The sequence below is a fragment of the Boleophthalmus pectinirostris genome, unplaced genomic scaffold, assembly GCF_026225935.1.
Source record: "Boleophthalmus pectinirostris isolate CB_2022bp ecotype Guang Dong unplaced genomic scaffold, ASM2622593v1 HiC_scaffold_16, whole genome shotgun sequence".
Lineage (NCBI taxonomy): Eukaryota > Metazoa > Chordata > Actinopteri > Gobiiformes > Gobiidae > Boleophthalmus > Boleophthalmus pectinirostris.
In genome coordinates, this window is record NW_026571095.1 from 19,815,995 (window position 1) to 19,828,648 (window position 12,654).

General features: G+C 37.0%; 1 protein-coding gene across 1 annotated transcript in view; it reads left to right on the forward strand.

Moving 5' to 3' along the window:
* The first annotated feature begins 1,100 nt into the window (after positions 1-1,100).
* brinp2 (bone morphogenetic protein/retinoic acid inducible neural-specific 2) overlaps positions 1,101-12,654 on the forward strand; it is a 115,277-nt gene continuing 103,723 nt past the window's right edge. The window contains exon 1 of the mRNA XM_020936108.2: positions 1,101-1,462. Coding sequence (XP_020791767.1) covers positions 1,101-1,462 — 362 coding nt within the window. The remainder of the gene's footprint in view (positions 1,463-12,654) is intronic.

The following is a 12,654-nucleotide window of genomic DNA, read 5'->3' on the forward strand; positions in this document are numbered from 1 at the left end:
GTGCTGAGTTTTCTCTGTTATTGTGGAGTGTCTGGGCGGACAAAATGCCACAGTGAATCAATGTTAGAACCAAATATTGAAACAGTGATATATTTGTAGTTTATTTGAATTGTTTTGTTTGTGTTTTTGTTTTTACAGGAAGTGAATAGACTCATCTTATTACTTCATTATAGTTGCTTTAGATTGATATTGCAATTTACAATGAACAAAATGTAAAAATAATAATAATATTTGTAAGTAGCCCTGTCATGACACACATTTTGAAGCACAATATATTGCTAACGAAAATATTGAAACTATTTTATGCCACTGATACAATGAAAATAAAATGATATAATTCCAATAAAACCATTTTTAAATACACAATATCATTCAAAAGACCCGACAAATAAACAGCAGAATGAAGCAATAATTAGTCATATATTTCACTTATTCAACCCTCTACACCTCAAATCTCAAGGTATTACAAGTAAAATGAAACAAATCTCCCAAATTTTGCAAAGAAAATGTACCATGGTAAATATTAAGCCTCAAAATATATTGTTCCTGCTATCATACATTGAATGATAAGTCAATATAGTAATTATCGTGACAAGCCTATTTGTATGTAGTAATTATGTTAGTGCTTGATAAAAGTAGAATGTTTAGGCTTCTATGATTCGTATTGAATTGTTAGAGACATGGTGATCCCCTGATATATTTAATTTTACCCATGTAATTTCCCATACTACTCACAACACAGATGCAAAATGTTTTGGTCTTTTGTGTATCTCAGCTTCTACTATGAATTACAGCACACTTGCATCATTTTGTAGGCTGTGTTTTATCCCTTTGCCTTTACAGTCTTCATTTTGTAAGAAGTTAGTAAGTGCCTCTATAAATCCTTCTTGAACCCCCTTGTCATATCAGGCAATAATAACTGACTTTGCAATCATACTCGGTTACGTTTTGCAATGAGAAATTTAACATCAAAAATGTAAAGTAAACCAATCAGTTAACCTTGTGCTATGTTGTTTTGTTTTGTTTCTTTCAGGTCGGCGGGAGGAGACTGCCAGAAGAAATGCTGGTCCCAGGTGCCCTAGGACATTACACCCGGGACCATGGCGACTCCTTGGCCAATCAGAAAAGAGAGGTACACCCATGGCTCCGCCCCCTCTGTTAGATGGTCCTCCTTGATGCTGCTATGGTTGCCGTGGGTTCTGCTGTGGTTGCCGTGGCCCGGCCGCGGTGCTGAAGTGGGAGCCCCTGGAGCGAATGGTGGGAAACCCCTCTCATCGTCATCATCGTCATCATCGCCCTCTAACCCCTCCGGCTCAACAGCGTGGGGGTTCAACGCCCGGCAGAGCAAAGGCCAACTGGACTGGCTGCTCTCAGAGAAGGGGCCGTTTCACAGATGTCCAGAGTACACGGAGTTCAGAGAGCGGTTTACAGGAGGATTTTCCACCAGATATAAAATATACAGGTGAGAGATGGGCAAAACGTAGAGGGATGTGCAATAAGTTAAAGCTGCACTATGTAACTTTTCTGGTGTCCGTGGAGATCATATTGCTTTGCCTGGAATGTTACACAATATGGCAGTAAATCTGTCTATTGTGCATTTATTACAGGTGTTTTTATTGGTCAAAGCTAAACTGAAAAACCGTATGAGTGAGGGCACCACACAGATCTGACCTGTAACTTTGTGTGGCAGTGTCAACTGCTTGAGCAATCCAGGCGATAACATCGCTATGGAGACTAGTAGGCCCACCAAAAAAGTTACATAGTGCACCTTTAATTGAAAAAAACAAAAAAGTTTTTGGCTATCATGACTATTGCTATTTTTGCACTCACTTCATTAATTCATTCAGTAATATTTATCCCTATTACAGCCCAATTACTACAAGCAGTTGTACTATTTAGAATGCATTGTGCAACTGTGAAGCCACTCACTTTTTTTACACGTCTAATATGTATAAAAGTATATGAATAATCACTTCTTTTAGTAAATATATGGACATTATATTATGCAAGTAAAAATGTGTAACTTCAACAGTGCATGCATTTTAGGTACATATAGTATTTATGCAGTACTTCTCCATTTTAATAGCCAGGCTGGTGCCACCTAGTGCCTTCACTCAGTTTAATTTCTCTCCAGCGACTAGGTCAGGAATCAGAATACACTAGACGGTTTGCAAAAAGCCCAGAAGTGCAAGTTCGGGAATCAGCCAATCAGCGAAGAGTCAGACATTCTGTGTTGGCAACGGTTCCTGAGATCGAGGATTTAAAGCCAGAACAAAGAGAATGTTTGGTGAATTTTATCAAGTGGAAAGACATTATTGCCTTTTTTCCTACGGTATTTGGGAAAAGCTTAATACACCAGTTAGCCCCATTAGCGCTGCATTCCATATGTCACAACCAAATAGCAGCGATTGGGTAAATTAAAAATGTACCCGCCTACCGTAGAGCAAATGAATTCTATTGCTCTGAGGTCAGACAGTTTCTACAAAGTAAAACCGGATGATGAATCAGGCTAGCATTTTATGGGAGGACATTTAAAATACAGAATTTGTGAATTAATGTGAAATTATATTTAATACTTAAGCAAATGGAAATTAAAAATGTGCAAGGGAATACACGAGCAGTCTCAAAGTTAACATTTAGCACAAATAATAAATATCCAAAAATATATGTAAATGATCCTAAAATGTAACTTAAGAGTGCTGTTGGCCTACCCTGATAATGTCCCACTGATCTGTTAGAGAACATTACACTTGACCTTTGAAAAGGTCCACCCTTAATGAAGACATTTAGTGACAGAAACATTTGGAAAAGTGCAAATGGACTCGGAGCTTCTAACTGTGCACACAGTGGGATAATTTCTCAGTAGAGATGAAATATAATTTATTTTGAGTGTTATGTAATATCTCACTAACGGCACATGTCCAATAGGGGCTGCAATTAAACTCACTCAAGTATTTTTTATTGACGTCTGTGAGGCTGATCTTTATGAGAAACAGTCAAAACAAGACCTCTAAAATGAAAATCTCATCATTATCTGATTTCTGGAGCTGTCAGATTATTGAAATGTCATATAAAATACATAGTGTGATATGAGCATTTTTCTTATGATTTTCTACATCTGTATGTGTTAATAGAGCAAAAATTCAGTGAAGCAAGATTAGATTAAAAGAGTAAAAATCTTAAAACATTACCAGTCTTATAATTGTTACTCTTGAAAGACCCATAGCGCGTGTACATTTGGTGTTGGATTATCAAACTGGAAGTAAACACTATACAGTTATCTGATATAATTAAAGGGTTATCTGATTACCCCAGTTATCTGATTTTCCGACAATATAACTGTAATAACTGATGCACTGACTTTCTTCTTCCCACTCACTTCATGTTATTTTGTGAAACATGAAGAGTCTCCTCAGCCAGTACACTGCAAAAGAAAGATTCTAAATGTTCATTATAACTAAATTAGAATACATTTCTTTACCTCCAATCACTTTCTTTCAGACCGTATACAGAACTCTGCACTTATATAATTTCCTTTTTTCCTTTTATGAACTGCTTAAAAATAGATTTTCTTGGAAGTTGTCAGCGCTGTTTGTACTGCCAGGACTGTGGACAGCTTTTGAAATCACATCCAGCTAATTATCTCCTGCAGCTCTTTGTTTCTGAAGCAGGCTTTTCAAACATCATACACTGCACTTTAAAGTAAATAAGACCATCTCAATTTACCTTCAGTATAAGTATTTGTACTTCCGCCAACGCAGTATCAAAGGTACGTTGTGTGTGTACTTATAACTGACAGTGCTCGCCAGTTTCTTTCAGTCTTTTGTTTTCATTATCATTCAAGATGGTGGCTTGTTCCAGAGGAAGTTCCAGAGGGAGCGAGTAGAGGTGTGGAGTGACAGGTGAAGGTTTTGTTGACATAAGTGGGACAGATAACGAAAACGTATTTTTGTTGGAGGACAGTAAGATTGATGGATTTAAAGAACACACATAAATACAGTTCCTTTAAGACTTTAGCGGTGACTCATGTTATATTCCTGTCTTTTTGGAAGAAAACAGACTTGTACTTTAACAGATGACATATTTCTATACAGTGTGAAGGCTCTGAATGATATACCAGACAAAAACATGGCATTGAGCTGTATATATGGGCTTTGCTTGCTTATGTTAGGTTCTTGTTTCAGACCAAAAGTTTGCTCACTGCTCACCAGCGGTCTTCCTCAGAGACCGACTTCTTCTATAAACCAGGACAAGGGGCCTTTTTTACTCTCACACACCTGGGATACTGTCCTGAAGAAGTCGGACTGCAGATGGTGCTGTCATCCTGCCTCCTCTGGTTGGAAGACAGTGTCAAAACCAGTATAAATCAGCTGAGAGGACACGTCACAGCAGCATCACTTGACCACTCTGAGGAAGACCGCTAGTGAACAGTCGAAACTGTCAGGTATGAAAACAAACTCTTAAACAGAACCTAATAACATAAATTATCGGAAGGCCAAATGAACCTCACTGACTCTGCTTTCTTGTTTTTTAAATGATAGTCTTGTTAAAGGTGATATTTTTAGCATTTAGCTGGTGAAAAAAAAAGGGGGTTGTCAAAAGTATCGTCAATACCCAGATACTCTGACTATTATCAAAACGAAATACTTTTTTAGATTCTGAAACATATCTTCATCATAAGACAAAACTGGACCATTCCTGAATAGTTTTATTTGTAGGATCTTTTTCTATATCAGAACTAGACTACATGGAAATATATATAAAAAATAAATCAATCAATAAAAATAACTACTAGTATTTTGTATTGAAATTCCTTTCCGGATTGTCAGTGGTCAGTGTCAGCGTGGTGTAAAAATTTAGATAATGTATCAAGCCTTCAAGCCTAGTATTGAAATTGGGTTTTAGATTTTAGTATCTTGACAACAAAATACAAAACAAAACAAACAAACAAACAAACAAACAACAAAAAAGCAGATTTATTTAGGTATTTTCATTTCCTTTACAATGGAATTTCTCTTATGTCTTCTTCTATGGCTGTAACTCAAACTAGATACTTATAGATACAGATATAGATACTGATATAGATTCTGAAAACACACATCTATATAAGCCATTCCTGAATAGTTTTACTTGTAGGATCTTTTTCTATATCAGAACTAGAGTACATGGAAATATATATATAAAAAACAAACAAAAAAATCTAGTATTTTGGATTTAAATTCTTTCTGGATTGACAGTGGTCAGTATCAGTGTGTTTTAAAAAATGATATTATGCATCAAGCCTTTTCTATAGTATTGAAATTGAGTTTTAGATTTTATTATCTTGACAACAACAACAGCAAAAGAAAAAAAAAAAAAAAAACTACCTCACAGACAAACAGCAAATAATACAGATTTACTTGCAGATTTATTTTTGATATTTCCATTTCCTTTACAATGGAATTTTGCTTATGTTTTCTTCTATGGCTGCAACCAATATTAGAGTTTATTGTATTCATTTTGATTCAAGTACAATGGTACGATGCAATACAAAAATTCGGGCTTCATGATAAGTTACAATCGAGCCCAGCACGTGTATTCCTTTTGCCCCCCTGTGACCTGACTAATGCCTCTAGAAGAAAATACGCATGTCAGGCTTGTCTCTGCATTAACTTTCCTCAGAGAAGGGCTGACCTCATTAGCTTTTAATAAGACCTAATGCAAATGGGAATACATGTTAGCTTCAAATTTCCTGGACTAACGCTAATCTTTCAAATCCTTTAATCTCATCACTCCTCCAGTTACATCAGACACTACATCCTCAAACAAGCTGGAAAACTGTCAGGGGTCTGGGGCGTGGGGTCTGGCCTCTGCTTTTGTCTGGAAATCTCATCTTGTCTTACTGGGATTACAGTTGGAAATTACCACGGTTACAAACAATAATACGAATCTGAAAATAAAATGATGAAAAAAGACCATGAAAAACAAAAATTCTTGGAAAAATGGCCAATATAAAGGATGTCAAACTCCAAATAAAACACATAAACAATCACAGTATTATTACTACTACTACTGATACTACTACTGATACTACTACTACTACTACTACCACTTCTAATAATACTACTGTTACTACTACTACTACTGCTGCCACTTCTAATGCTACTGCTTCTACTTCTACTGATACAACTACTACTACACCTCCTACTAGTACTTCTACTACTTCTACTACTACTACTACTACTACTACTACTACTACTACTACTACTACTACTATTACCGCTGCTGCTGCCACTACTACTACTACTACGGGTGATATTGTTGTTACTGCTACTACTGCTACTACTACTGTCACTACTGCTGCTGCTACTACTACTGCCACTACTACAACTAATATTGCTACTACTACTACTACTTTTACTACTACTGCTGCTGCTGCTACTACCACTACTACAACTACTACTGCTGATATTGTTGTTACTGCTACTACTGCTACTACTACTGTCACTACTGCTGCTGCTACTACTACTGCCACTACTACAACTAATATTGCTACTACTACTACTACTTTTACTACTACTGCTGCTGCTGCTACTACCACTACTACAACTACTACTGCTGATATTGTTGTTACTACTACTACTACTACTACTACTACTACTGCTGCTGCTGCTACTACTGCTACAGCTACTACTGATACTACTGCTACAACTATTAATACTACTAATACTAATATTAATACTACCAATACCAATATTAATACTACTACTGCTACGCAAAAATCCAAACTCCCCAAAGAACCTCACAATATTACATTAAAAGGTCAGTTATGTCAACATCTTTCTATATTGAAATTCTAAAAGTTTTCAACAGTTTGGTATGCACATCTTGTAGAAATAAGTATTATAATTGGTCTGAAAGGTGTCATTTGTCTGTTGTGTGCAAATAATTAAAGGGCTATTTTCCACCATCTGAAGCATCTGTAATGGATAGAAACACCAGTTAAATTGACATTTAAATAGCTCAAATTAGTCAAAGCTTTATTTTGGCAAATTGCAATCCTTGCAATTACTGTCTCACATAGTTTGATTAGTTTTTCAAAGTGCGTTTATATTCTGAAAGTGAAACGAAATGTCACAGTTTAAGTTTCACACATTAAAGAAAAATAATTAACTGTTAACTATGAGTTTGATCAGCAGTATACATCAGACACACAAACTTCACTGCACTATTACCACAAAAAAGAGCAACTTGAGAAGAGATATGAGTTTGAGTGTTGTTAAAGGTTTTGTACTTGAGAAGATGAAAGGGACTGGTGAAGTTTACTACGTGTTGCCTTTGTATTCAAATATATAAAACACCATGGCTTTTAAACTTTTAAAGGGTCCATATTCAACTATTTTCTGATCTATAATTTAGTTTCTTCATCACAAACATATTTGGAGTTGTGTTTTATTTTATTCACACATGTTTAACACCCAAACCCTGCAAATTTATAGGCGGAGTTCTTCTCTCAAACAGAAAACACTCACTTTCACCTTGTGATCTCATGTGGTAATAGAAGAAGTGCTCCACTGTGTTTTTAAATGCCATACATCTTCACTAGAAACATTTGAATGATTTCAGCCCTGGAAGTGAATTTACTGAACAAAAGGTAAACGGTAGCTGTTAACCTGAAAACAGCTGCTGCATGACATCACAAGGTAGAACCAAGCATTTTTTTTTTACTTTAGAGATGAATTAAAGCAGGGGTCTCCTACCTGTAGCTGGGGAGCTTCCTAGTAGCTCACCAAGGAATTTCTGAATTACATGTATTGTGCTGAATAAGTAAAACCTGATTAATTTGACCACTGTACATGAGTCATTTTGATGCCTAACTTTGTACACTAATAAATGGATAAAGGTTTATGTTTTATTGTCATCTAACATAGGGTGACCAGATTTTCAAAATCAAAAACTGGGACACCCCTGGTTTGAGGTGGTTGGTAATAATAAAATTGTGAAACAAGTGCATAATTAAAGAAAACTTTTCTGTGCCCGGCCCATTCATGACTAGCTACATTTTCTTTGTGTTTTGGTCATTTTTAAGCAGCTTTTCTATATTTTATCTAAACACATGACAATGTATGCCTCTCTTTACTGTTGGCAGGTATGAGATTGGTCAAAATAGGGACACCTAGGACATTTCTTGTATAAAACTGGAAAAAAAAAAAAGAAAAAGTTAAAAGTTAAAGTTGTTGTATAAATCTGCTAAGACAGGGGACACAGGTCTCTGGGACTGGGACTGTCCTGGATAAACGGGGACATCTGGTCACCCTAATCTATCTGTACTTCATCTAAGGTTTGCTGTGGCTCTGTTATATACTAAATTTCTTGTGGCCACAAAACAAGTAGCTCTCTGGCATTTTTGTTTTGTAAAGGTAACTCATTGGTGGAAAAAGGTTGGAGACCCCTGCATGTGTGAATGAAACAACGTATTTTTTTGATGAAGTAACAACATTCTAACATGGCTTAAAGCTCACAAGAGTCAGTTTTGTGTAATATGTATAGGAGCCATAGTCACACATTTTATTTTATTTTTTACTTTTTTTCAGAGGCCATATTTTACTTTAGGCAATGTGACATTTTTCAACTAAGATATGGGGTAGGTGAAAACGGCAGCTTTCTGAGCCCCTTAGGCCTTTTGTACAAAACAATTCAGGTCTAAAATCAATCTAAATACCCATTGGAGTAAGCTTATGAGGATGGAATAGTGTTAACACATGGTTAAGCTCATATAAGTCCATTTTATGTCTCATTACACCTTTAGGAAAAACGTCCGACATTCTAACACTTTGACATCACTTCAGACTCAGTGAAGATTTCTCGAGCTATAGGAAGACAGTGACAAAAGCAACGTCTTCACAGCCTGTTATTAAATTGTGTGATAAGTGTGAAATAGTCTGGGTTTTTTACTCCTCTGATACGTTTTAATCAATTCACAAGTGAGTTCTCTGTAACTTCGTTCTTGTCACTCCTATGTGCTGCCAGGTCCAACAGATGGAGCTGTGGCCCAAATTGCCAAGTCAACAATGGCATGTAAAACTGCAGTATTTCAGGCTGTGGGACTATATTATTCATTAGTCAGTCAATCTTTGCTGTGTATTAAGTGTGTGTGTAATTATTTATTTGTTTGTATTTGAGGTTAAAGGTCATTTTAATCCATATGAAGATAAGGTCATGTCTTATTGTCATTTTAATTGAGAAGTCCATAGCCAACTCTGTCAATATAAGTCTGGATTTTAGAGCAGAATTTAGAAGACCTTTTTGGTGCTAGTTAAATCACACTTCTGCGCATATGATATAACATATTATTCTTCAAGAACATAAAAGTACAATTATGATTTTGAAATATTCTCCAGTTACTAGCTGGTTCTTGCCAATTAAATCACTCTAGCCCAAGAAATAATAAACTGCCTGCAATGGGAATGGAGACATTTCGATACCTTACATAAATTAAAGGAGCACTATGGAACATTTCTAGTGGGAGTATGCCAACCTGCATATCTTAATTTAATGGAGATGTGATTGTTTTGTCTGGAATGTTCCACAGCATTAGCCTGGTTCATCAGCCAGTTTCACTTCGTAGAAACCGGCTGACCTTGCAGCGTTAGAATTCGTTTGCTCGATGGTAGACGGGTACTTTTTTAAATTTAACCAACCACTGCTATTTGGTCGTGATGTATGTAATGCGCCGCTAACAGGATGAACTGGTATATTAAGCTTTTCCCAAATTCCATAAAAAGAAGGGCAATAACGTCTTTCTCCTTGATAATATTCACCAAACATTCTCTTTGTTCCGGCTTTAAATCCTCAATCTCAGGAATCGTTCCCAACACAGAATGCATGGCTTTTTGCTGATTGGCTGGTGCCCGGACTCGCACTTCCTGGGTTTAGTGTATTCCGATTCCTGACCTAGTCGCTGGACAGAAATTGAAATTGAGAGGAGGCACTAGGTGGCGCCTGACTACCAAAGCATAGCATTAAACATGTAACTTTTGCATTTATGAGTCTAGTGGTAAAAAGCATCTCACTGGGAGCAATGTCGCCACTCCATAGATCTTACTTATACTGTAACACGCCTTGTGGGATCAACAGCTTGTCACCTTTCAGACAAAGCACTAACATCTCCATGGAGATGAGCAAGTGGCAGATCTTCCACATGAAAAGTTACATTTACAATTTAACGTTAACTGCAATTTATGTCACATGTTTTATAATTCCTTTTCATGCAGTCGAAATGCAACACTTCGATGCTATGTTTCTGCTTTGTGAATGTAAAAGAGCGCAGGGAAAAGGGGAGAAATTGGGGCCACATGGGGTTCTGAAGTGTCAAATTAACCTGAAGCTCACAGGGAGGGCAGTAATGACTGATATATTAGTCTGTATAGAAATGATTGTGTGAAATAATGGACCAGAGCTGAGAGAGCAGGTGAATATGAAAGAGGGCTTGTTCTCCCAAAATGGCTCCTGACATATTGACGCGGCGCAGGCCAAGAACGCACTCTCAAATCGACCCTTCATTTAAGCTATTTGCCATTTTAGAGAAGTACGTTTACCTAATCATGCCTAGATTGAACTGTGGCGTTAGATTGGCTCCGGGCTCATGATTTGAAATGTGAATACAAAATAACACATTTGGTTTCAGTCTTGTTGATTAGTGTGCGCTGAGTTGTGTACACCCTCTCTGACCTTTTATACATGTCTTTTATTTGACTGTTATTCTCTTTGGTGGAAAATTATGCCGACTGGTACCATATGTAATTGGTGTCATAATATGTTCTTGTTATTCGTTTGAAAAATTTGAATAGCGTCAGTGTGCCTTCAGTCTGCCGTCTACTCAAAATGATCATGACCGATGTTGAAATTACCATGTTGGATAATTGGAAATGTCACTGACAGATAGCACAAAATACTATGCAATATTTATGATGTAGGGTTGTCGCCGTGGAGATGTTATTGCTTTGTTTACACAATCCACTCTATGGCATCAAACCTTTTTATCTTGCATTTAAATAATTACAGATGTTTACAGGTTTATATTGCTCAAAAAGACCTAAAAAAAATCCATTCATGCTGTTAGTGAGGTTACCGCTCCACGGATCTGACCTGTAACTTGCCCCTGTGGCTTCAGATATTTGTCTCCATGGAGATAGATCGGGGTGGGCAAACTAAGGCCCAGGGTCATATGCGGCCCATTAATCTTTTTAATCTGGCCTGCCGAACTTGAATTATAATAATAATTTTCAGTGTTTTAAAAGTCATTTCAATAAATAGTAAATATTTGAAAGTGAGATATTTTGTTGTAATGCTTTGTAATGATTTTCAATTTAGGGATATTTCAATAACATGAGATATTTTTTTTCTCTTATGAGGTGGATTACCAAAAAACTCCATCCATTTGCTCCTGGTTGTTCCATCAAATTTTAGAACCCTTTGGGTCCCACGAGTCATGTTTGCCCACCCGAGATAGATAATTGTAACAACCCTGGGAAACTCTCTAGGCAAAGCGATAACAACAAGCAGGTGGCGGACCCTCCACCTGAAACGTTACATAGAGCACATTTCATTTTCACTAAATGTAAAAGTATTGTAGGGATTTTTTGGTAAAAAGACAAATGTGATTTTAGCTAATTTGCCTAGAAGTCATTTGGGATGCTTTTATCTAATCACAATCTTTGTCTGCTGGGGCCTCCCACTGAGGAATCCAGGGGAAAAATAACTGAAGCTAATTAGTCGAATAAAGGCCCTGCTGATCTGTGATAGACACCAGGCTCCAGAGGGGGCAGCAGAGAGGGAGCGTATGACAACATGAATTAGATGGTAGGAGCCCATTGAATTTTAAACACAACAAAGTGGGGACAATGTAGATGTATGAAAGGCAGCAGGGTGTGGTGAGGAGGAGCAGTGTGTCTTCATGACTCAACCCTCCCTAAGACTTTTCATGTGATTTATAGCTTTGGATCATACACACGCAGTATTTAACAGTATGACGGGAGGCTGCACTCTCCTGGTAATGCACGGAGCTACACTATCATTTATGTGTCATTCTTCTCTTTGCTACGACGTTAATAAATACTAGTCCTTGGAACAGTCTATTAGGAAAGACGTCTGATGGTGGTTTTCAGACAAGACTATCTCAAGTTTGTCTCTGCAGTTTCAAGATGTCATCCAGCTCTTGTTTTAATGCATGACACAATCAAAAGCACAAATTTCACTAAGCAACTTTTGGTGCAGGGGGTCTGCCACGTTCTGGTCTCCATGGAGGTGGAGATTTCTTTGCCTGTAATGTTCCAAAATATTATGACATTAAACTGTTTACCATTCATTTACAGGTACATGTGTTGCTCAAAAATGCTCATGCCTACTCAAATACTCATTCTTACTGTGAGCAGGCTTGACTCTCCACAGCCTTATTGTCACCTTCTTTTCTCTATTTATACTTTTAATGTCATTACGTAGATTATACAGAAATACATAGCACACTCAGATGTCTGATGTCCAAAACTTTGTTTATTTGAATGTTTTGGCAAAAAGCCTTCATCAGATCATTAGTTTGGTTTTGTATAATGTGATCTAAAAATAAGCTACATTTTGGACATTGGCCATCTTAGGCCCCATCCACACTAGTGTGTA